The 24,721-nt window shown below is 36.4% G+C and overlaps 2 protein-coding genes across 2 annotated transcripts; both read right to left on the reverse strand.

Annotated features, from left to right (window-relative positions):
* Window positions 1-11,813: 11,813 nt before the first annotated feature.
* LOC110797426 (CBS domain-containing protein CBSX5) lies at window positions 11,814-16,225 on the reverse strand. The gene is made up of 2 exons (XM_022002545.2): window positions 15,681-16,225; window positions 11,814-13,055 (listed from the first exon to the last, which is right to left on the reverse strand). The coding sequence occupies exons 1-2, from the start codon at window positions 16,094-16,096 to the stop codon at window positions 12,164-12,166; spliced, it is 1,308 nt and encodes a 435-aa protein (XP_021858237.2). The 5' UTR covers window positions 16,097-16,225; the 3' UTR covers window positions 11,814-12,163.
* Window positions 16,226-22,565: 6,340 nt separating this feature from the next.
* LOC130472009 (uncharacterized) lies at window positions 22,566-23,803 on the reverse strand. The gene is made up of 2 exons (XM_056842413.1): window positions 22,625-23,803; window positions 22,566-22,571 (listed from the first exon to the last, which is right to left on the reverse strand). The coding sequence occupies exons 1-2, from the start codon at window positions 23,801-23,803 to the stop codon at window positions 22,566-22,568; spliced, it is 1,185 nt and encodes a 394-aa protein (XP_056698391.1).
* Window positions 23,804-24,721: the final 918 nt, after the last annotated feature.

The following is a 24,721-nucleotide window of genomic DNA, read 5'->3' on the forward strand; positions in this document are numbered from 1 at the left end:
CTCAACTAACCCATGTGATGAGGATGCTTGTTTTGCTTTGCACTTCCTTGTGCCTTCAATCTCTTTTCCTATAACATAACACATTGGCAGCGTATTAGGCAAAGAAGATAAAAATGAGAAGAAAAATTATAGGCCATATCCATCTTTAAATAGGCCACGATTAAAGCAATCATATAAACTGACGATTATCTATATACAATGATTATAAGTGAGATTGTTGAAACAAATTATAGTACCTCAGCGTCAGGTTGTAGTCTACTTGACTTGAATTTTTCCCATTGTTCCTCGGTGATGAAGCCCTTGTAAACTTGCCATGGCATCAAGTGTGCGCTGTTTTTCGGAGGCTTAATCGTAAACTTGATCCAACGACCAACCAACCTCGACTTGAAGATCCTAAAACGTGCCGCAACTACTTTGTGGAATGACTTTTCCCTCTGACCATCAAGATCAATAATGTGAAAGAGTCTCTGTGCAAAAAACAAATCAAGTGCAATAAAATGAGTCCATTGCCTTTGTTTAAACTTTCTAAGACTCATTCCAATCTAGTTATGCACGTTTAAGGCTCGTTGGGTCGTTATAGGAGATAGTTTTGACCAAATTGAGGCATTTTCGCTCCCAACTTTGCACTAAAGAACCTAAGGACTCATTTGAAACTAATTACATGTTTTATATGCTTTGTTTAAACTTTCTAAGACTCATTCCAATCAAGTTATGCACGTTTTAGGCTTGTTGGGTCATTACGGACATAATTAGGCTAAAATGAGACATTTTCGCTCCCATTTTTTAACTAATGAACCTAATGATTCATTTTAAACTAATTACATGTTTTATATGTTATGTTTAAACTTTCTAAGACTCATTCCAATCTAGTTATGCACGTTTAAGGCTTGTTGGGTCGTTACGGACATATTTAGGCTAAAATGAGACATTTTCGCTCCCAACTTTGCAAAAAAGAACCTAAGGACTCATTTTAAACTAATTACATGTTTTATATGCTTTGTTTATACTTTCTAAGACTCATTCCAATCAAGTTATGCACGTTTTAGGCTAAAAAACAAGTCAACTTACTCAACTATTACCTTTATCTCCTCCCAAAAGTTTTGTTTGGTCACACCTTCCATATTTGGATATGATGGCTCATTGATATCAATTTTAAGAACACATATGCCAATTTGTACGCCATAGGCATGTGCCCACTCACCATCAGGTTGGCCGAACTCATTAAAAGTAAGAAACATAGGAGTTTTGTTTTTCACCCCTTTTGATGGACCTCTGCCCACCTTTTTGCCTATTGATGATGTCACATGTGAAGATGAAACATCTTGTTCTTCCATTGCCTGTAGTGCTTCATCAATGTTGTGCATAGCCATTTCCTCCTCTATTTCATCATTACGTTCTTCTGCATCTATGATGTCAATACAACTGCAAAATAAAAGTTGAAACAAAAACATCAATATGTATTCAAAGATATACAAAAAACAGAAGCAAACAACGACACCACATGCATAGAACAAAAGAAATAATTGATTGCATTTCATGATAACGATATATAATTAAATCTATGATTCCTGCAAAACACACTTACTGATTTTCTCTTCTTAGTATTTTCGTAGTTATTAACAGTAATCCCTTCATTGTGATCTAAGCGCACATATGCTCCATTTACATCCTCCTCATTAGGCATATGTTCAACACCAACTGACAAAGGTGGAGTATCATCAAATCGGTCATATTCCTCTTCATCAACAACGTCATCTATCCCTAGAATTCGTCTTTTGCCTTGAACAACAACCCTCCATTGACGATCAACATTATCTTCTACATAAAAGATTTGGTTAGCTTGAGATGCCAAAATGAATGGCTCATCACCGTCACTAAAACGATTTGAATCCACCAAAGTTAAACCAGATTCACAGTTTTTTCGGCCTCGTCCATTATCTGCCCACTTGCATTTAAAAACAAGAATCTTAAAGTCGGTGTAGTCAAGCTCCCATATTTCTTCAATATACCCATAATATGATTGTATTGCATCAACTGGCATTTTGTCCTTAGCACTAGCATATTCTCTGGAGGATGCTACCAATGTAACACCACTATTTTGCACAACGGATTTGTCATCTTGTCTTCTTGTATAAAATGTGTACCCATTGATGTCATACCCTTCAAAAGTTTCCACATATCGAGATCGAGGACCCCTTGCAAGCCACTCGATTGTTTCAGGGACAACCATATCAGGATTATGAAAGTCATCCATCCCTTTCTTCGTGAACCAATCAACAAAAAAGCGATTGTGCAGAACCATTAAATCTCTTTCACCAATTCGAGGATTTTCACTTTTTAATTCTGTCAAATGCCTTTCTATGTATGGATTGACATCAGCAAGGTGCTGCAAGACACAAAGGTGCGCTTGCTTCTGACTTTCACTCGGAGGTATCACCATTTTCTTCCCAATTGTCCCTTGCCCCTGAAGTCTTCCCTTGTGACGAGATGTCGGAACTCCGATTGTCTTAGCTCTAGCCAAGTGCTCAGCACAATGTTCCGCAATCTCTTCGGCCAAAGTATTTTTCACGATGCTACCTTCAGGTTTTGCTGGATTTCGTGCTCTACCTTTCAACACCCGCATATGTCTCTCAAAGGGGTACATGTAACGCAAGTGCACTGGACCACACATCTTAACCTCCCGAACCAAATGCACAATTAAATGGATCATTATGTCAAAAAAGGATGGTGGAAAATACATCTCTAATTTACATAACGTTTCAACTATATCAGCTTGAAGTGCATCTAGTTTTTCCGGGTCGATCACTTTGCTAGAAATGGTGTTGAAAAACATACACAACTTAACAATGACATGTCTCATCACATGACAATCATGGGATTTCATACCCATTAACTTCAAGTCGGTCAAAGAAACTAGTCTTTTCATGTTCGCACAGTACCCTGAAGGTACCTTGATGTTATATAGACATTCACATAAAATTCGCTTTTCTTGACGGGACAATGTGTAGCAAGCCGGAGGCAAATATGACTTCTTCTTACCCTCCTTATCCACAGGCCACAACTCTGGTCGAATATTCCTTTTTTTCAAGTCTAGTCGCACCTTTTTAGTGTCCTTTGTCTTTCCAGTTATGTTCAAAAATGTACCAATAATAGCATCACATACATTCTTTTCAATGTGCATCACATCAAGGCAATGTCGGACTGACAAATCTTTCCAATATGGAAGATCCCAAAATATTGAGACTTTTTTCCAAAGAACAGTCTTCGGTGTTTTTTCCTGTTTTCCGCATTTACCATAACTCGTTTCAATATTCTTGATCTTCTCATAAATTTGTTTTCCAGTCAAAGGCGTACGAGCTTGTCTCTTCTCTGTGCACCCATTGAATTGCCTTTTCTTCTTACGATATGGGTGATGACGAGGGAGAAACTTTCTGAATTCCAGATACACATCTTTTTTGAAGTAGTCCAACCATTCGGGTGTCATCTCCTCCTCACAAATAGGGCATGACTTCTCTCCTTTAATCTTGTACCCGGACAAGTTCCCGTAAGCCGGAAAGTCATTAATGGTACAAAAAATCATGGCCCGCAAAGTGAAGTCAGTTTTGGTATGGGCATCATACATTGGAACACCTTCATTCCACAATAGCTTCAAATCATCTATGAGAGGTGCCAAGTATACATCTATGTCATTTCCGGGTTGTTTAGGCCCCGAAATTAAAAGTGACAGCATCAAGTACTTGCGCTTCATACACAACCAAGGAGGGAGATTGTATATCGCTAATAAGACCGGCCATGTGCTCCATTGACTGCTAAGTGTACCATACGGGTTCATCCCGTCCGTACATAAAGCAAGTCTAAGATTTCTAACCTCCTTTTTAAATTCTGGATATTCCCTATCAATGTTTCTCCATTGCGGAGAATCGGCCGGATGCCTAAGTAACCCATCTTTCTTTCTCCCTTCATCATGCCACTTAAGATTCTTAGCATCACTCTCAGTTGCAAACAAACGCCTAAACCTTGGTATTATCGGTAGATACCACATCACCTTTGCCGGGGGGCTTTCTTTTTTGGATCATCACCATCTGTTCGTTTGTAGCGTGATTCGCCGCACTTTGGACACTTATCCAAATTTTCATACTCTTTTCGATAGAGTATACGATCATTCCGGCATGCATGGATCTTGACATAATCTAACCCAAAAGGACACATTAGCTTTTCTGCGTAGTAGGTAGAAGAGGGGAGGGTATTCCCCTCTGGTAATATTTCACCAAATTTTGCTAACAAATGATCAAAGCCCACGTCAGAGATACCGAACTTTGTTTTCACATTATGAAGTTCTAAGGTACCAGACAACTTTGTGAACTTCGTACAACCAGGGTACAACGGTGTTTTAGCAACCTCGTTCAAGTTTTCCATCATCTTAGATTGTGGTTTTACATGATCTCCAATCCCATCCATCATATCACTCATCCGGTCTTCCTCGTCGCCATCTTCTTCATCCATCTCATCACTCTCAAAACTTTCTGCATCACTACTATCATCATTATCCTCATGATCAACACCATCTTCATTCATTGAATCAAGACTCTCACCATGCCAATACCATGTGTGATAGTCTTGTTTAAACCCGCGGCGAACCAGATGGTCTTCTATGACCTCTATGTCATCCCATCTCTTGACATTTTTGCAGTCACAACAAGGGCAAAATATTGTTCCAACCCCAATACTCCTTTGGTGTTCCACGGCTTATCTACAAAACTCCTCCACTCCGGACAAGTATTCAAGACTAGTCCGTTTGCCGTCTATCCAAGGACGCCTCATTTTTCGGCAAATAACACCTTACATATACATGAGTAAACCAAACATATAAATATATATAAAAAAAAATATATGAACCATTTTCGCTCCCAACTTTGCACTACAGAACCTAAGGACTCATTTTAAACTAATTACATGTTTTATATGCTTTGTTTAAACTTTCTAAGACTCATTCCAATCAAGTTATGCACGTTTTAGGCTTCTTGGGACGTTATGGACATATTTAGGCTAAAATGAGACATTTTCGCTCCCATTTTTGAACTAATGAACCTAAGGACTCATTTTAAAGTAATTACATGTTTTATATGCTTTGTTTAAAATTTCTAAGACTCATTCCAATCAAGTTATGCACGTTTTAGGCTTGTTGGGTCGTAATGGACATATTTAGGCTAAAATGAGACATTTTCGCTCTCATTTTTTAACTAATGAACCTAAGGACTCATTTAAAACTAATTACATGTTTTATATGCTTTGTTTAAAATTTCTAAGACTCATTCCAATCAAGTTATGCACGTTATAGCCTTGTTGGGTCGTTATGGACATATTTAGGCTAAAATGAGACATTTTCGCTCTCATTGTTAAGGACTCATTTTAAACTAACTACATGTTTTATATGCTTAGTTTAAACTTTCTAAGACTCATTCCAATCAAGTTATGCACGTTTTAGTCTCACTGGGTCGTTAAAGGACATATTTAGGCAAATTGAGTCATTTTCGCTCCCATTTTTGAACTAATGAACCTAAGGACTCATTTTAAACTACTTACATGTTTAATATGCTTTGTTTAAACTTTCTAAGACTCATTCCAATCAAGTTATGCACGTTTTAGGCTTGTTGGGTCGTTATGGACATATTTAGGCTAAAATGAGACATTTTCGCTCTCATTTTTTAACTAATGAACCTAAGGACTCATTTAAAACTAATTACATGTTTTATATGCTTTGTTTAAAATTTCTAAGACTCATTCCAATCAAGTTATGCACGTTATAGGCTTGTTGGGTCGTTATGGACATATTTAGGCTAAAATGAGACATTTTCGCTCCCATTTTTAAACTAATGAACCTAAGGACTCATTTTAAACTAATTACATGTTTTATATGCTTAGTTTAAACTTTCTAAGACTCATTCCAATCAAGTTATGCACGTTTTAGGCTCGTTGGGTCGTTAAAGACATATTTAGGCAAATTGAGGCATTTTCGCTCCCATTTTTGAACTAATGAACCTAAGGACTCATTTTAAACTAATTACATGTTAATATGCTTTTTTTAAACTTTCTAAGACTCATTCCAATCAAGTTATGCACGTTTTAGGCTTGTTGGGTCGTTATGGACATATTTAGGCTAAAATGAGACATTTTCGCTCTCATTTTTTAACTAATGAACTTAAGGACTCATTTTAAACTAATTACATGTTTTATATGCTTTGTTTTAAATTTCTAAGACTCATTCCAATCAAGTTATGCAAGTTATAGGCTTGTTGGGTCGTTATGGACATATTTATGCTAAAATGAGACATTTTCGCTCCCATTTTTAAACTAATGAACCTAAGGACTCATTTTAAACTAATTACATGTTTTATATGCTTAGTTTAAACTTTCTAAGACTCATTCCAATCAAGTTATGCACGTTTTAGGCTCGTTGGGTCGTTAAAGGACATATTTAGGCAAATTGAGGCATTTTCGCTCCCATTTTTGAACTAATGAACCTAAGGACTCATTTTAAACTAATTACATGTTTAATATGCTTTGTTTAAACTTTTTAAAACTCATTCCAATCAAGTTATGCACGTTTTAGGCTTGTTGGGTCGTTATGGACATATTTAGGCTAAAATGAGACATTTTCGCTCTCATTTTTTAACTAATGAACCTAAGGACTCATTTAAAACTAATTACATGTTTTATATGCTTTGTTTAAAATTTCTAAGACTCATTCCAATCAAGTTATGCACGTTATAGGCTTGTTAGGTCGTGATGGACATATTTAGGCTAAAATGAGACATTTTCGCTCCCATTTTTGAACTAATGAACCTAATGACTCATTTTAAAATAATTACATATTTTATATGCTTAGTCTTAACTTTCTAAGACTAATTCCAATCAAGTTACGCACGTTTTAGGCTCGTTGGGTCGTTAAAGGACATATTTAGGCAAATTGAGGCATTTTCGCTCCCATTTTTGAACTAATGAACCTAATGACTCATTTTAAACTAATTACATGTTTTATATGCTATGTTTAAACTTTCTAAGACTCATTCCAATATGGTTATGCACGTTTTAGGCTTGTTAGGTCGTTATGGACATATTTAGGCTAAAATTAGACATTCTCGCTCCCATTTTTGAACTAATGAACCTAATTATTCATTTTAAACTAATTACATGTTTTATATGAACCTACCTCGGCAAATAAATAATACAAACAACTAATAAGAAACAATTTGTAAACCGAGAAAAGCTATTAAAAAATTATCTAGAGACTCACATATAAGAAAATTATATTAAATTAAAATGGAAGGGGAGAATGACAGTCGGGAGATTATGCTTACCTAGTGGAAGAACTCACGCCTTGATAGGTCAAATGGATGATTTGGTTCAAGAAACTAGCAATACCAGCAAGGGGTCCTGAAAATAAAAACATACAAAATTGATTAATTTTATAATTATATTACTGCAAACAAGTCAAACAATAAATTGTGGTTCCACACACTTGCTCCAACTAATTGAACAAATACAGAGATGAGGAACTGAGCATCTTATTCACAGGCCACAACAAAAACCTTATCAAATCATTCTCATATTGCAATACTTGAAATATAGTAAAATGAAACAAAACAAAATTGGAAATAGAGGGTTAATTACACAAACTACAAAATCTAGAATTAACCCAAAAAACCCATGAAATAAACGACAATGCCCAAAGTTGCAGCCTGAAAACATCCACAGAGTTGCTTCCTTAAAACATCTACGGAGTTGCTCAAAGTTCTTAACCACAACTAAGAGAAAACCTAACCCTAAAATCACCAAGAACTGCAAACACCAGCAGAACCAGGCAACTGAACAACCAGGCAACAGAACAACCAGGCAACAACACAAATAACTGCACAGCAGTAGACCAGGAAGCACAAAACTGCACAGCAGCAGACCCAAACCATGCAGCAAGCAGCAAGGGAACCCTGCACACACAACCAGAACACCCTGCACACACAAACTGTACAGCAACAACAATCTGTACAGCAACAACAATCTGCAGTTTGTGCAGGCCATTTGGGTCATATGCACACCTCAAGCACTTCTGTTTAGATATAATATCTACACCATAGTTAAATTATAGGCATGAATATGAATGTGAATGACCAGCCAACTCTATATTTTTATTCTTTCAGACTGATGTAAAGCAATACATACAGCAGATATAGGCATGAATTTTTGCGATTTTTCATCATTTGCTACTGCATAACAGAATCGAAATCCTACCAATCAACAATCAACAGCAACAATATTTGCTACAGCATAACACAATCGAAATCCAAATAAACAGCAACAGCAACAGCAAGATCCGGAATTGAAGCAAGACATAATTAAACAAAGATGAGAGAGCAGGGAGACCTCAATTTCGATTATTTGCAGGGAGACCTCAATTTCGTACCTCAATTTCGTATTTTTGCAGGGAGACCTCAATTTGCAGGGAGACCTCAATTTCGTACCTCAATTTGCAGGGAGACCTCAATTTCGTACCTCAATTTCGTACCTTAATTTCGTATTATAAATCCATCTTCCTCCCTCCCCTTTTCTGCAACAAGGTTCGCGGAGGAGAGAGCAATAAATTTTTCCGGTGGCCGCGCGGCGAAGGACCAGACCAAGATGAAGAACGGAGTTAATGGGGGTAAGATTTGTGTAGAAGGGGGAAGAAATTGACTATGGAAATCGCAAAACCAAAGATGAAGAAGGAGTTTTTCTGGGTTTTTTTTTTTAATTCGATCTAGATCTGGGTAATTGGGTGCCGTGAGAATTGAAGGTGATTGAATTGATGTGCGTACAACCTAATTGTAGGGTTGAGTGAATGTTTCAACTAATTGCAACAATCTCATATGGCCAAAGTTGCAATTTTTTAAAATTGCAGCAATCGACGAGGGCGGGAGATGCAAATTATTCGCCTAATTGCAGCTTGTAGTGTGTCCAGGCGCTGCGAATTATCCATTTTTTAAAAAAAATTGATTTTTTGCAACTCCGGGTCAATGAATTCGCTGCGAATAGTTCATTTAATAATTGACCCGCGTTGACCAAACCCATTTTGCAACCCATATGACTTGCGTGAGTTGCAATTGATGAGTTGCAAATGACATTTTTTCTACTAGTGTTTGAAACAACTTTCTTATACATAACATTTAGAGTTGATCCAAATACTAATCATATCTTGGTCTAGTGGTTAAGACTGATGTCATGTGTACGATAGCAATCCGTGGAAACACTATTACAAAAGAACATGCGATATAATGTTTCACTTTTTTGTTATAAAAAATAACATATTATTTCACTATTTATCAAAAAGATAAAATAAAAAATATCCATGTTCTTTTCATGTAACCAGACGTTCTTTTAAATATATACTAGTGTTCTTAAGGTGCACCATCCTCATTGTGCACCATGGCCCACGTTCTAAATTGCGGTACAATAGATATCAGATTCAAATCTCTCATCTCTATTTATAATTTATATTGCCTTGTGAGATACACACATAAAAAATATGGTACAAGTAGACAATAATATCAATTTCCATTCATAAAATATGTAACGAAAGTTCATGTTGCATCATTTATGCGTAGCCTTCGAAATTGGATGATCAAGAATATAATTTTTATAAGATTCCAAATCAACAGAAAATCACGTCTGACCTAATTTTAAAAGAAAAAAAAACTGAGCTAATTTATTTATAGTAGTTTCTCAACAAAATTCCACCTGCCATATAATCCCTATATACCATTTTTTTACAAAAAAATTTGGTATAAAGTTGGTGCCAAGTCATTATCAATTTAATAAAAATACAAAAAAGTGCAAAAAGTGACAACTTCGATAATTCCCTTTCAAAACAGTGTTCTGGCTCCTCCAATCTCTCAAAGCACCCCCCGATCATAAAATAACGGCCAACAAAGATAGATTAATTAAGAAAGATTGATTAAGACTTGAGTTTAACTATTGTTATTATTCATATAATTACATAAACTATTTCTTTCTTTGAGGTTTCCTTAGTGATGGCATGAGTGTCCCGACCTTGCTACGACTTCTGACTTCGAGTCATATGTACGGTCTTGTAAGATGAACTGTTGGCTGTGGGGTTAACCCCAAATTAAGGAGCCTCCGACGTCCAAATTAGTATTTAGGCGAGAGAGAATGTAGGAAATGGGTTATATTTGTGTTTGTGACGTTTACTAGATTACTAGAGAGAATGTAGGAAGTATAGAATTTTATACACACAAACATTCGTTAACAGTTAAAACCAGAATAAAATCTTGTACTCCGAGGAATGGGTTTTTTTTTTTTGTAGGGCGATCGAACATAGGATGTGAATATGACTAAAGGTCTAAAGCAATGGCATATAATGTAGAAAGAAGTATGATCTAAACACCTAAAGGATCAAAAGGAACCAAATTGTTTGTGAGAATAATTAAAACATGGTCATTCAAGTTCGTAATAGATGTGACGACTGACGACATAAAGGTAACACCCTCCGTTTTAGAATAACGGACATTTTTTACTTTCTTAATTACTACTTATTAATATCTATTAACATTTATTAATGGTCAGCAAGTGCATTGACAATGCATGCAATGATGCAAAGGTTGACTTGTCAGTTATTCTGAAACGGGTGAAGTATGAGTTCATAACGGTGACACAAACTATTTCATATTTATCATGCCACTCGAAAATGTGTTGTAAAGTTAATATCGGAAACATCCCTTTATAAGTAACCGCGATGTTGAGACTTGAGAAGGAGTACGCTTATGATATGCATATTGAACATGTCTAGGTTGAACTTAGTAGTTTTCATGATTGTACCAGTGTAACAACCCTGATGTATACAATTAAGATGAAAACGATCGACAACATGGATGTGGATAAGCTATCGGATCATAGTAAGCATATGCTAGAAATCAAAGATGGAATCCTCTAAGTTGTACCTATGTGTCCTTTTGACATCATTTTGTGTTCTAACTAACTGTTTCTCAAGGAAAACGAAAGCGCTAAATGAGGAAGTATTTTCGGATATCAGATATGTGCTTGTAAATATGTATCATAGCAAAAGAAAAAATAGGAAAAAGGACGAAAAAGAAATTAAATGGTACTTTTTTAAACAAAAATGATACTTTTTTTGTTTACAGAATGGTACTTTTTTTTTTACATGAATGATACTTCTTTTTTTGTCTTTTAGCTATTTGTCTTTTAGTTGATATGTGTGTAGCCATACATATCTGATATACGAAAGAACAACCTCAGCGCTAAATATTCAATGGTTCATTGTTTAATTGTTTATTGGAAAAGCAATCATCTTTAATTTATACTCCGTTCACGTTTCATTATAACGGTTACACTTTTCTTTCCGAGAACAGATCGGAGTTGATCAAATTAATTAAATATGAACATTATATGAGTCGTCTCAATTAATAGTCGAGGATGAGCATGAAAAAGCAAACACTACATGGAATTGTATCATTAACGACGGAAAATCCCATCGTTAAAAACCAATAATATATCGTTGATTAATGAAAGAATTTCTTGTCGGGAACCCGTCATAAAAGGAAGCCGTTATTAATAGAAAACTCCTTTGTTAAGCCGTCGTAAAAGACATTTGCGACGGTTGTTCCCGTATTTGTTTGGTTGTTAGCCCTGTTACAAAAGGCTTTTGCGACGGAATTTTGACCCGTCGTTATTAGGTTGTCATTAAATATACAAATTCTTATAGTGAAATGTAACTATTTTAGTAAAGCAACTCATTTGAAAAGGAATAAAGTGCATACATAATAAATTTATTAAGGAGATAAACACAATTAATTAAGAAAGAAATATCAGACGCACTATCCTTAATTGACAATTGTACGTGACAACACAACTACTAAACTCTTCTAAGAAAGGAAAAAAGTTTTTAATTACCACAAGTATATACCCCATGTCCAAATGAAAAAGCCAAAAATAATTCGAAATTCTAACTCTTGAACATTAGCTAATGTTACTAAGGCCTCTCTACTCAAGATTGGTATCAAAACCAACTAGCTTTGATCGATGGGTCTGGTGTACGAGGCACGTACAGGTACAGAAGCGGGTGTTCCTTATTCATCTTAATTATTGTTGTAGCTAATCAAGCACCCCATTCCTCGACCATTGATGCTAAATACTCTCGGAAAACCTCAAGCATGTCACGAAATGTGACAATTCCAGCAAGAGTACAATCATCCTCCATGACCCAAACGTAGTTGACCCTATGTGAAATAGCTTGAATCATCACCGCAACCAATGAGCTTTTCGGGTGACAAACTATTGCTTCTGCCTTCCTAACTATCCTAGCCGAGTAGCTCCATGACCTATTATACCGTGTAAGTCTCGAGGAAGTGGTGGAAGACGTGGTAGAGGACACTGACTCGTCATCTGATGAGGAAGAAGAAGAAGAAGAATATGACGATGACAATGACAATGACAATGACGAGTACTCATCACCCAACAATTCTAATAACCCTTCTAGTTTCTTCTCCTTCAATCCCTCCTTCATCACACTTACAATATCCTCAGGTGGGCCACCCCAGTCAATGTAGGACATAAGGTCTCCTGAAGAGAGGGTCATTAGTGCTGCTGCAACGGTCTCATCACAGGAAGAGAGGGTAAATGGGGAAATTTCCCCGACAAGGACCCCGTCTTCATCCACCACCCCAACAGAGGATTGCTCAACTAACGATTGTGAAATTGCCTCAAGCGCACTCACGGCTGGGGCATGGTAATCCACAGCGAGAATGTTGGTTTGAATGATTCCAAGTTCCTCCACTGACATGCCTGGGATCGGGGTAAACAACCCGATTCGGCTTAGGATGAATTGGATCACGTCTTCCTGGGTCAACCAACAGTACTCACGACCGTTGTGGATTGTTGGTCCTTTGACCTTCTGCTGCTTTCTTCTACAATATGAGCTAGCTGTGTTTTGTATGGGCACCACTAAGTTTTGTGCACCTTCCAAGATCAGATCAATTGCTTCCAATAAGCTGAACAAACCAAATTGGGAAACAATTACAAATGGGCAACCAACAAGCTAGCTTCTGCTACAAACAAATCAGTACATAAGCAGCCATGCATGTACGCGTGATGAAACATTACACAGACTATGCAGGATATGGGATCATGAATCAAATTTCGTTTCGCCTTGTTTACCAAAATTTACAAGATTTTTTTTATCAGAAACTCCATATCTTACAAATTACAATCCAAAGTACGGAGTACTTCATAATTCATATTAAGTTACATGCTAGTTCTCTTGTTACATGGAGCCTGGTTTCAAAAATAAATGTTACATTGAGCAGTTTTTAAAACATTCTTTAATAATTCGAGTCAAAACCCAAAGCACCAAAAAAAAAACGTAGTCATTATATTGTGTACTATAAATTTGAGGCGACAAAAACAGCAAATAATTAAGAGCAGATTTTAGTTCAATCAACAAAAACACCCTTTGGGCTTTAAGTAAATAGTATTAATTTAAACCTAAGCATAATATAAAGCGGTAGTGGCCGTGGAACAAGATCTCATCCATGCACCCGCTTCATAAATAAATTCAGATGCTCCGTAAAAGGCACGGACTCAATCAACACCCCCAATAATCACAAACAACACCTAATAAGCTGCATGTGGAGAGATTTAAGTTTGGGTCACTTGTTTTCCTCTCTTGTTGAATCTAATCACGTACGCTTGATCACTTCTATATCCTCGATCTTAATTTCTCAATAACTATATTAACTACTACTTCTTGGGTATTAACTATTAAGTACATCTATAAGGACTATAAGCACATGTCTTTTCTAAATTATACGGAGTAGTAGCAATATAGTACGACAACGTGCTTTTAGTCGGCTCTCAGCTCCGCCATATTAACCCGGCCGGTAATGTCAAATAATAATCCGAAATTTTCGACAATTAGCTTCAACATTTTACCAACTTTAAAAGGTTAAACTACAAATTATATTTTTCAAATCTGTCAATCTCACATGAGTGCGATGGTACAATTGAAATTGTATACAATATATGAATCTATGGACCACTAGTAGATTTTCATTGAATAATATGAATCCAAAAGAGTCCATAACGTACAATTTAGATACTCCGTATATACAAATGTGTACATGGAGTACCCTCTAGTCTCTACACTCGTTTACGTTTACACAGCTAATCGAAACACATCGTCTATCACCAATTAGCCAATTACAATATCTTATTAACTCTTAATTATTAAATTTTAATCAGACCGACATGAAAACTGACGTTATCATACACTATTCTACAACACCTTTCCTAAAACTAAGCGTAAACTAAATGGAGTTTTGATTTTTTACGCCTACTACTTAATTACCTTATAATAAAATAAAATTAAAACACAACCTATATGAAATGACATTTATCTTCCTCAAAAAATAATAACATTTATCTAGTTTCACTAGCTTGTAGGTTATGTTACAATAACTTTACTCAAATGATGAATTAAATTAGTTTGACCATGCGTTTCATGCCCAAAATACATTTACTATTGATTAATGTCAAGTTGTTGTATTTAACCAGCTTACAGTATAAACTTACAATGTATTTAACGATTTATTATTGTTTTAATTAATTAATTTACTTTGGTTAGATTAATTAGGGACTAGCTGGGAAGGTAACACACACATATTGAATGTCATTATTTTTAATTTTCTTAAAAAAAATAATAATATTTAGCCTAGTAATATAGCACAACGTAACCAATCACGTAAAATCTTACTAAAGAAGTACGCGTAACGCATTATTACGCACCAAAGTCGAATGCCAATTTAAAAAAAATTATTTTCTCAAATTCTATTTGGGGAAGGTATAACTTTACCCTTTCCAATTTAGAATTCCAGGAAAGAGTATCCTGATGATGATTGATTATGTATAAGAAAACCAACTTTTAAGGGTGGCTCAAATTCAAGTAAACACTATCTCTCATAAATTTAGGCGTTATAAATGCAAGAAAGATGTAGTTTAGGGACCATTCACATATACGGAGTACGTCAAATTCTTAGAAAATGAAATACTACGTACTTAAGTATTCCGTACAAATTGTTCCCCGAAATAGAAACGGAAATTTGTGGCAATAATACTAACAAAATGTTAAAACTTTGCTAATTATAGCCAAAACAACTTAATCAAATCAAGCATATTTATAAACGAGCTCAAGTGAAGTATAGACACGCACTACAACATGTGTCGATCAAATGAGAAAAATTAGTCTGGAGTACACCTAATTCTAAGCATACATCTTACACTAGAACAAACAAATGAAAAAAATATATATAGCCCTCGGGTTTACTTAACTCTAATACAGACAAATACTTGGTTTCGTTTCGTTAACTTCAAGATATATGCCTACTTTCTGAATCCAAAACCAATATTCTTAAAATAAAGTATAACTAGCGATCAATTTAAACTAAAAAAATCCTGTATGGATATATATCTTACGAAATGTGTTACATGTTCGAATCCCTGTTTTCCCATCTGTACTGAGGTTATGGCTCATTTACACTAAAATTCAATAAAAATACATCAAGATTGAAGCCAAACTTAGACAAAATTTACAAAACAAAAATTAAAATGTAAAATCATACCTAGTGGAAGGATCCACGTGTTTGATAAAGCCAGAATCATGCGCCAAAATGGCAGAAACAGGGGAAAGCAGAGCAGATGTAGGAGATTCCAAGTTCTCCTCTTTGCATAAAAAACATATAATATCTACCATACAAATCTTCCCAACACATTTACATGAAGAACCATAATCATAATTAACATTATAATTATAATTATGATTATAATTCAGATCATCACCCCCTAATTTCCTAGGATTAGTGGTGCTAATCTTGTTTTGGTGGTCACAACACCATATGCTAATGAAGTTATCTTCAGAAGCTTTAATGGCGGACAGAGCATCAGCAATTGTGGTGTTTGAGGAGAGAGAAAGTGATTTTAGTGCTGGTTTTCCCAAACAGAGGTCGGATACCACATGGGTTAACAAGCTGATTGCCATGCAATTACAAGGAAAAGATTTGGAATGTTAGAGAGAGAAAATGAAAAATATTTGAAATATTTGAGAAATGGGTGAGTTAATTAGGAGTGAATGGAGGGTATATTTATATTGGACTGTAACTTTGGGAATTTGGGGATGTTACAAACTAAGGGTTTAAGACATGTGGTGAGCTATTGTACTATAGTCCACTATGAAACAAATTTTGGAGGCACCCTATTTTTATATTTTATATTTTATATTTTGTACTTTTGATTTTTATATGAAATAAATAAAATATGTCAAGTAGGGTCTATTTGTTTAATGAAAGAAAAACAAAAAAGGTGGGAAAAAGGGTAAGGTTTTTTTTTTTCTTTAAGATTGTAAAAGTGAAAAGGCTTAGTCAAGAAAGAGTGGCATGAGGAGGCTAGTATTAGTTCGGAGGATGTGAGTGTTTAGAAAAATCATTAGTTCAACCATTCTCAATCAAAACAAGTTAAAAATCTTTGACAATCACATTTAGCTAATTTTTTATTTAATACGTCACCTAAATATTTTACTATGTAACAATTGAACTTGCATGGATCCGGTCCACCATAAAATTAGCGTGGACCGGGATAATTGGGTAATTTCATATCGCTGATTAGGTAATTTCGGTTGATTTCATGTGATTAAAATAACAGAAAACGCGCGTTCATTTTTGAACCAAATCCTAAACTCTCTCTCTCTCTCTCCTCCAGCAGCTTCTCTCACTCTTCAACCTTCAACAATGAAGGACGATTTAATCGATTTGAATATCGATTTATATCGCGCGATAGAAGAAGAATTGTATAATTACGAAGGTAATATTCTAATCCTAGTAACTACAAAGAATCATAGTAACTATTATATTGATTGCGTAATTTTATTTTTTAGAAAATTTAGAGAATCATCGAAATTTATACGACGTTGAAGATGAAAGAATATCTCAGCAAATTATGGTTGCAGATCATTTTATCGAATAAGGTATGATATACTATCTCTTAATAAGTATACAGTAACTGTTACGTTGATATAGTTATCTTATTATGTAATATAGTTACTATAATGGTGTACAAATGTTTTAATATTATAATTATTAATCGGAAATTTCATGAAATGCCCTCGAGTTTTGCCATAATTCACCAAACGCCCATCAAGTTTCAATAATTCATAAAATACACCTCACAATTCGTACAAATACCCAACATACCCTTACTAATAACGGGCCGCTAGTCCGCCGTTAGCCAAGTTTCCAATTCACCCAAATGCCCCTATTCTGAAACTTATTTCACCAAATGCCCCTAGTAGGAAACTTATTTTACCAAATGCCCCAAATTTAAATATAGCTATTCTGATGTTCCGACAGCTAGTTTTTGTGTTTGAAAAGTGGTTCTTGGTCATGGTTGGCTATAAAAACCCCTTTGCTGAATGGTTCTTGTATTTTAGATGTTATTTTACTTTACTTTGCTAATTTCATAAGATTTGTGTCATGAGTTTTTTTTCAAAATCATCTTCCACACCCAATGAGTCCACATATATTAGGGTACCTAACAAATTTTGTTATTGTGGTAGGAATGGAGGTTGAAGTGGTGTTCCACAAGCTCTTCTGGATAGCTGTTAATGCTTTTTGGGGTAGTTTTTTGCACATCTGTTTTGATCTTGCACATATTCATTGAGTAGAAAATAACATTAAATGTAGTTGGTGCAAAGATGTTTTGTAAGTGAAGCTAAAAACAGAAATGCTTCCCAGTTTGGTATTTTGTGCAGATTATGCAACATCAATTATTTATGAAATGTGAATTTGTTTCTCATTACTTGTGTTTACTTCATGATTACAAACAGTAAAATTACAAACATCAATATCCCCATTTGTATTACAACTTTGACTACTTTTTGTTGTTGTTTTAGCTTCTTCTTCATTTGCTTCAATTCTTCTTGCATCTTACTGTTTCGCCTGTTTTCAATACTTTCTCCTTCGCCTAAGCTTCCCCCGCATTGTCCTTCGTGTTGTTGCCCCTTGTTTTTTTGCTCAACTACTCCCTTTCACCATCTTAGATTGTTTCAAGGATCACACTTGTAGTACAACCTTTGTGGATTGAGTGTTGTATCAAAGCTTCGAATGACAAATTTCCTACCACAATGACAAAAATTGGTAGGTACTCTAGTATATGTGGACTCATTGGGTTTGGATGATGATTTTGAAAGAAAACTCATGACAAAAATCTTATGAAATTAGCAAAGCAAATCAAAATAACATCTAACTTACAAGAACCATTCAGCAAAGGGGCTTTTATAGTCAACCGTGACCAATAGCTACCTTTCAAACACAAAAACTAGTCGCTGAAACATCAAAATAGCTATACTTAATTTTGGGGCATTTGGTGAAATAAGTTTCACAATAGGGGCATTTGGTGAAATAAGTTTCAGAATAGGGGCATTTGGGTGAATAGAAAACTTGGCTAAGGGCAGACTAACGGTCCGTTATTAGTAAGGGTATGTTGGGTATTTGTACGAATTGTGAGGGGTATTTTATGAATTATTGAAACTTGATGGGCGTTTGGTGAATTATGGAAAAACTCGAGGGCATTTCATGAAATATCCGAATTATTAATATATGAACATAGTTACTGTTACATGCAATATAGTAACTCTTTTTTCAGATAGTTATTTTTATAATGTTATAGTACAGAGTAATTATAAACAGGAACTATATTAACTATAGAATAACTATAACATATAAGAGGAACTATATTTACAGTAGAGTAACTATAACATATAAAGAGGAACAATATTTACAGTAGAGTAACTATAACTTATAAACATGAACTATATTAACTATAGAGTAGCTATAACATATAAAGAGAAACTATATTTACAGTAAAGTAACTATAACATATAAAGAGGAACTATATTTACAGTAGAGTAACTATAATTTATAAACATGAACTATATTAACTGTAGAGTACTATAACTTATAAACAGAAACTATAATAATTGTAGAGTAACTATAACATATAAAGAGGAACAATATTTTTAAGGAAATGTGTCCTTCACCCTAGGTGCATTAAGTCTAATACCAAGATTCAGATTAATTACGAACAATTAATTCAGTGAGATCAAGTGATCGGAACAGCTAGCTGGAGCAATACTTCCGATCAGTGAGTTCTAATCTATATTAGGCTCACAACTTACTCTTGACTGAACCTATAAGGTCACACCAATGACATGTAACAGATCACCGGATTAAATGAATCGGAAATTCATTTAATAGCTTTTCGGGAATTAGTTCGGAAAAACATAATATACGATACGACCTTGCATGGGGATCGTATATCGTATCGTGAATATTCGTAAGGTGGGCGAAACGAATAATCGTATCGTACGACGGTGATTCGTCGTGTATGATACGATAAAAAATAGCTGTAAGGCCTTCGTCGGGAATACGAGCCGCAAAGGAGCTGCCGGCCCGTCGAGCCAAGCGCCAATGCGCGCAAGGCCCAACGAGCCAGCGAGCTCGCGCAGCAAGCAAGCCAGCCCGCGGCACAAGTGTGCTCGCACAATAGGACAGCAACAAGTAGCGAGCAAGCAAGCGAGGCCTACGACCCATCGCTGTTGCTCGTGCGCTGTGGGCTTCGGCCTGCAATGGGTTGCGCGCATGTGGCTTGCGGTGTGTTTGTGTGTGTGGCCGGTCAAGGCCTTGTGTCTTGGCCGGTTACTAATATAACTCTAGGGTTATATTCTATACACTAATCATTTTTTCCACAACCCAAAACTTAATTCTGAAATTATGTTGTTTCAGTTTTGCTCTCTACTCAAAATTGTTCTTCCCGAAAAAGCAAACACTCTTGAATATTGTCTAAGCTACGAATCATCAAGACGGATCTGAACGTGTCGGTGAACCAAATAGAGGAACGAAAATTGGAGCTCTTTGTTCGTGTTCGTTGATACTAAACTCGGGAAAACACGCTTCGAATGTAAGTACGCTTAATCTGTGCTTTATACATGTTTCCTGGCTTTGGGGATGTTCCGCACATGTTATATGTTTAACTGTATTCCCCTACAGTGGTATCATGAGCCTTATGTATTAAAGTACTTTTTAACATGATTTATATGTTTTTGTTGCTGTCGAATTTTCCTATATTTTTCATTATTTTTTCGAATGTTTTTGGATTATTGGATAGATCACAGAAAGCAGCCGTAAACTCGAAAATTGTTGAAATTTCAATTTTTCTAGACCCTAATATGATTGAAAACGATTTTCTAAGATCAACTCATGAGAACAGAATTGCAAAAGCAGGCCTCGAAGTATGAGTTTTTGGGCGTTTTTTTTTTTTTTTTTTTTTTTTGGCAAGCAAGTAACAGATTTTATTAATTACCAACCACCAATTTACAACTCAAAGTGATAGCCCAACAACTACACTAAGAAAACAGAAGCTAAGAACACTTAGCTAAAAAGCCTAAACAACACCCAAACTAGAGTGAAGAAAACCAATCCCTATCTCTGGAACTCACTTTCCTACCCATGATGTTCTGAATTCTGCCTCTAACATCAGTCTGCACATTCTTGACCACTTGATTCACAGTGGGGGTCTTCAACAGCCACACACTTTCATTCCTAGCCTTCCAAACATGGTACACAAGACCAGCAATCACTGTGTACATTACTTTCCTTCTAAAATCACCCTTAGTGTATCTTTCAGCCTTTCTGAGAAGGGGGAACAGGCCTAGATCCCCACCAGGAATGCCAACCCAAGTGAACACAGCCTTCTTACAGTCATCACTAAAACAGCAATCAAAGAACAGATGAATGCTTGACTCAGTTTCTCTACCACAGATGGAACACAAATCATCAGTTCCTATTCCATATTGATGCAGTCTATCCTTTGTTTTCAGTTTGCCTTGGATAGCTAACCACAGGATGAACCTGTGTTTAGGGACAGTTAACCTGTTCCAAATATAATGAGACCATTGGACCTTCATACCCCCCTCAATCATTCTGGTGTACATACCTCTGATGGTATAGGCAGTATCAAAAAGCCATTGCTCACTGAATTTGTCATTGCACCATTTTTTGACATGACAGATATACTTCACCACCCAGCTTGCTGTAGAAGTGGGGGTGAAATCAGACCAGTTCTTTCTCTTCACATAAACTGCATAGATCCTTCTTACCCATAAGTTATCCTGTTTTTGAGCCACAACCCAAGCCAATTTTCCAATAGCAGCCCTGTTCCAAAGAAGCAGATTCCTAAAACCCAACCCTCCCTGTGTTTTAGGCCAACAAAGTTTGTCCCAAGCTACAGAACCAGGCCTGCAATCATCATAAGAACCATGCCACAAATAAGATCTGCAAATAGCATTTATTTTCCTCAAGACAGCTTTGGGGAAAACAAACATTTGGGCCCAATAAACACAGATGCTCATGAGCACTGAGTTTATGAGTTGAATTCTTCCAGCAAAAGAGATGTTTCTAGAGCTCCAAACTTTTATTCTGAGAGTCGTCTTTTCAACCAAAGCTTCACAGTCACTACTTTTCAGCTTACCAGTACTGATTGGGACACCTAAATACTTGAAAGGGAGAGACCCAAATCTGAAACCAGAAAGGTGCCCAATAGTGTTCATATCCTCCTGATTTATACCACAACAATAGATGGAGGACTTGTGAGCATTAACCTTAAGCCCTGTGGTTTCAGAGAACAAGTTGAAACCTTCCAACATAATGTTCACCACTTTGGGGTCCCCCTTACAGAACATTAAGAGGTCATCAGCAAAGCACATATGATTCAAAGCTAGCAGTTTGCATCTAGAGTGAAATCTGAATTGAGGGTGTTGACCAATTGCTTTCATAGTTCTGGAAAAATATTCCATACAGAGAGTGAACAGAAGAGGGGAGAGAGGGTCCCCTTGTCTCAGGCCTCTAGTTGGCTGAATTAACTCAGTGGGCACCCCATTGATCAATATTGAGTATTGAGTGGTGGTGAGACAGGTCATAACAAGCTTGGTGAAATGGGAGGGGAAACCCAAATTGACCATAGCTTCCTCTAAGAAGCTCCATTCCACTGTATCATAGGCCTTTTGTAAATCAAGTTTCATCATGCAACAAGGAACTTTCTGGCTATTTCTGTACATCTTCACTATGTCTTGACAAACAAGCACATTGTGAAGGATAGATCTCCCAGCTACAAATGCTCCTTGGTTGTGGGAGATAATATCTGGAAGAACTGAATTGAGTTTCTCACACATAAGCTTAGAGATACACTCGTAAATGACAGAACAGCAGGCTATGGGTCTAAAATCCCCCACTGAAGAGGGAACTTTCACCTTAGGCACCAGAGTGATAGAAGTGATGTTCACTTCTTTTAGAATTTTTCCTGTTTCAAAAAAATCTTTGATTGCACTGTGGATATCCCCTTTGATGGTATCCCAAGTAGTTCTGAAGAAATGACTGTTAAAGCCATCCATCCCAGGAGCTTTAGAACTAGGGATTGCATCTAACACCCTCTTAATGTCCTCCACTATAACAGAACAAACTAATCTTCCTCTGTGAGTGTCATTCAGTCTAGGTCCCATATCCATGACTGCATCAAGTAATGGTGCTTTATTCTCCATAGTGGTACAGAAAAGATTTTTGTAAAACTGCACAAAAGCCATTTGAACTTCTGTATCAGTTTGAACCCATTTTCCTTCCCCATTATGAATGGCATAAATTCTGTTTTGTTTTCTCCTTTGTCTAATACTTTGGTGGAAAGCTTTTGTGTTTTCATCACCATTCTGAAGCCATTGCACTTTTGCTGTTTGCTGCAGGTAAGAAAGGTAGTTCTCTCTAGCTCTTCTATACTCATCTGATGCTACTTTCTCCCTTGAAGCTAGCCCCTGATCACTAGGAGTAGAATGAAGAAGATTCTGCACTTCAAGCAAAGCTTTGTGTCTTTTGATCTGTTCAGCTTCAACATTGTTGTAACCCTCTTGATTCAAAACTTTTAGGTCCATTTTTATCCACTTCAGTTTCTGCATCACCCTATACATGGGACACCCATACAAATACTTTTTCCAGTTCTCCTCAACAATGGTGTTGAACCTAGGGGAAGTGGTCCACATATTGAAAAAACGAAAGGGTCTTTTTTGAGGTTCTCTTTGATAGCAATTGAGAAGCATGGGACTATGATCATAATGACCTTCTGGCATGAAGTTTGCCTCAGCAGTATCAAACAAATCATTCCACTCTGAGTTAGCCAACACCCTATCAATCCTAGAGAAAACTCTATCCTCTCCATCTTGCTTGTTGTTCCAAGTATAGAGTCTCCCTACTGTTTTTACTTCAGTTAGCTTACAATGGAGCATACAGTTCCTCATTGGCTGCACTTCAGAAAGTCTAACTATGGATCCTATCCTATCATCTAGATCCATCATGGAGTTGAAATCCCCCATCACTATCCAAGCATCAGAACATGAGTCTGCAATTATTTTAAGGGAATGCCACAAAGGCTCCCTGGTGGCCCTCTCATGGAGACCATACACAAAAGTGCACCAAAATCCAACATCAGCTCCTCTAGGAGTGACATAACAATGCATAAACTGAGTGTCAATGAGTTTTATATCCACAGTGAAAGAATCAGGGTCCCAAGCAATAACTATTCTACCATTTTTATGGCAACAAAGATTAGTAGAAAAACACCAATTGGGGCAAACATTCAAGTACAAATCCCCCATTCTAGGGGCTTTCACCCTAGTTTCAAGAAGGCTGAAAAGTTTGACATTATGAGAGGCAATAAACCTTCTCACTTCATTTTGCTTATCCTTCCTATTCAGCCCTCTAACATTCCAACACAGAATGCTATCCATTGGGAGAAGGGGATGTCACCCCCTGACCCAATGGACTCTCCATATCATCTTCTACCCTAATATCATCATCATCATCTAAAGCCAAGAAAGAGTTACCAGTTTGGATTGGTTTCAGTTGACTGCTTCTGTGTTTATTAAATCTTGTGGCAAGAACAAACCCATCAGCATCTGGTTCCTGCATCTTTGGTTGGACCACTGTAACTGTGTTGGTGGGTTGTACCCTTTTAGGTGCCCATATCTTCTTCCCTTTGTTGACCCTCTTATGGCACTTCTCCATGGTGTGCCCCATTCCCTTACAGATTGAGCAAGAAATAGGCAGCCAGTCATACTCCACTCTTTGATCAATGATCACACCCTTCTCATCCAGAAACTGTATCAGTTCAGGAAACTCCTGATCAATCCTAACCTCCACCAGAACTTTTGCAAACAACAGTTTATCCCTGTGTTGTGTGGCTTGATCCACTTTGATCACTGTGCCCACTAACCCTGCAATCTTCTTCAGACTCTTTTCCCCCCAGTATTTTGAAGGAAATAATGCCCTTGGTCCAAGTATGCATTCTATGTTAAGTCTAATAAATGCGGTTCAGTATTAATTAACAAGTTAATAATTCAGTGAGATCAAGTGAGCTGAATGCCTAGCTAGAGGCCGCTTTAGTTCAAGTGGAATTAATGATATTAATTCACAGCTTACTCTTGACTGAACCCGTAGGGTCACACAAATAGTACGTAAACGGATCAAGTATTTAATAGCATTAAATACTCCATCTATGAATATTCGGAACCGAC

The sequence above is a fragment of the Spinacia oleracea genome, chromosome 4 (assembly GCF_020520425.1).
Source record: "Spinacia oleracea cultivar Varoflay chromosome 4, BTI_SOV_V1, whole genome shotgun sequence".
NCBI classification, from domain to species: domain Eukaryota; kingdom Viridiplantae; phylum Streptophyta; class Magnoliopsida; order Caryophyllales; family Amaranthaceae; genus Spinacia; species Spinacia oleracea.

Coding starts and splice junctions, on each gene's coding strand:
- LOC130472009 (XM_056842413.1), bottom strand. CDS start 23,803: ATGGGGGATTTGTACTTGAATGTTTGCCCCAATTGGTGTTTTTCTACT.
- LOC110797426 (XM_022002545.2), bottom strand. CDS start 16,096: ATGGCAATCAGCTTGTTAACCCATGTGGTATCCGACCTCTGTTTGGGA. Junction 13,056..15,680: donor CACGTGGATCCTTCCACTAG/GTATGATTTTAC, acceptor TGGTTTGTTCAG/CTTATTGGAAGCAATTGATC.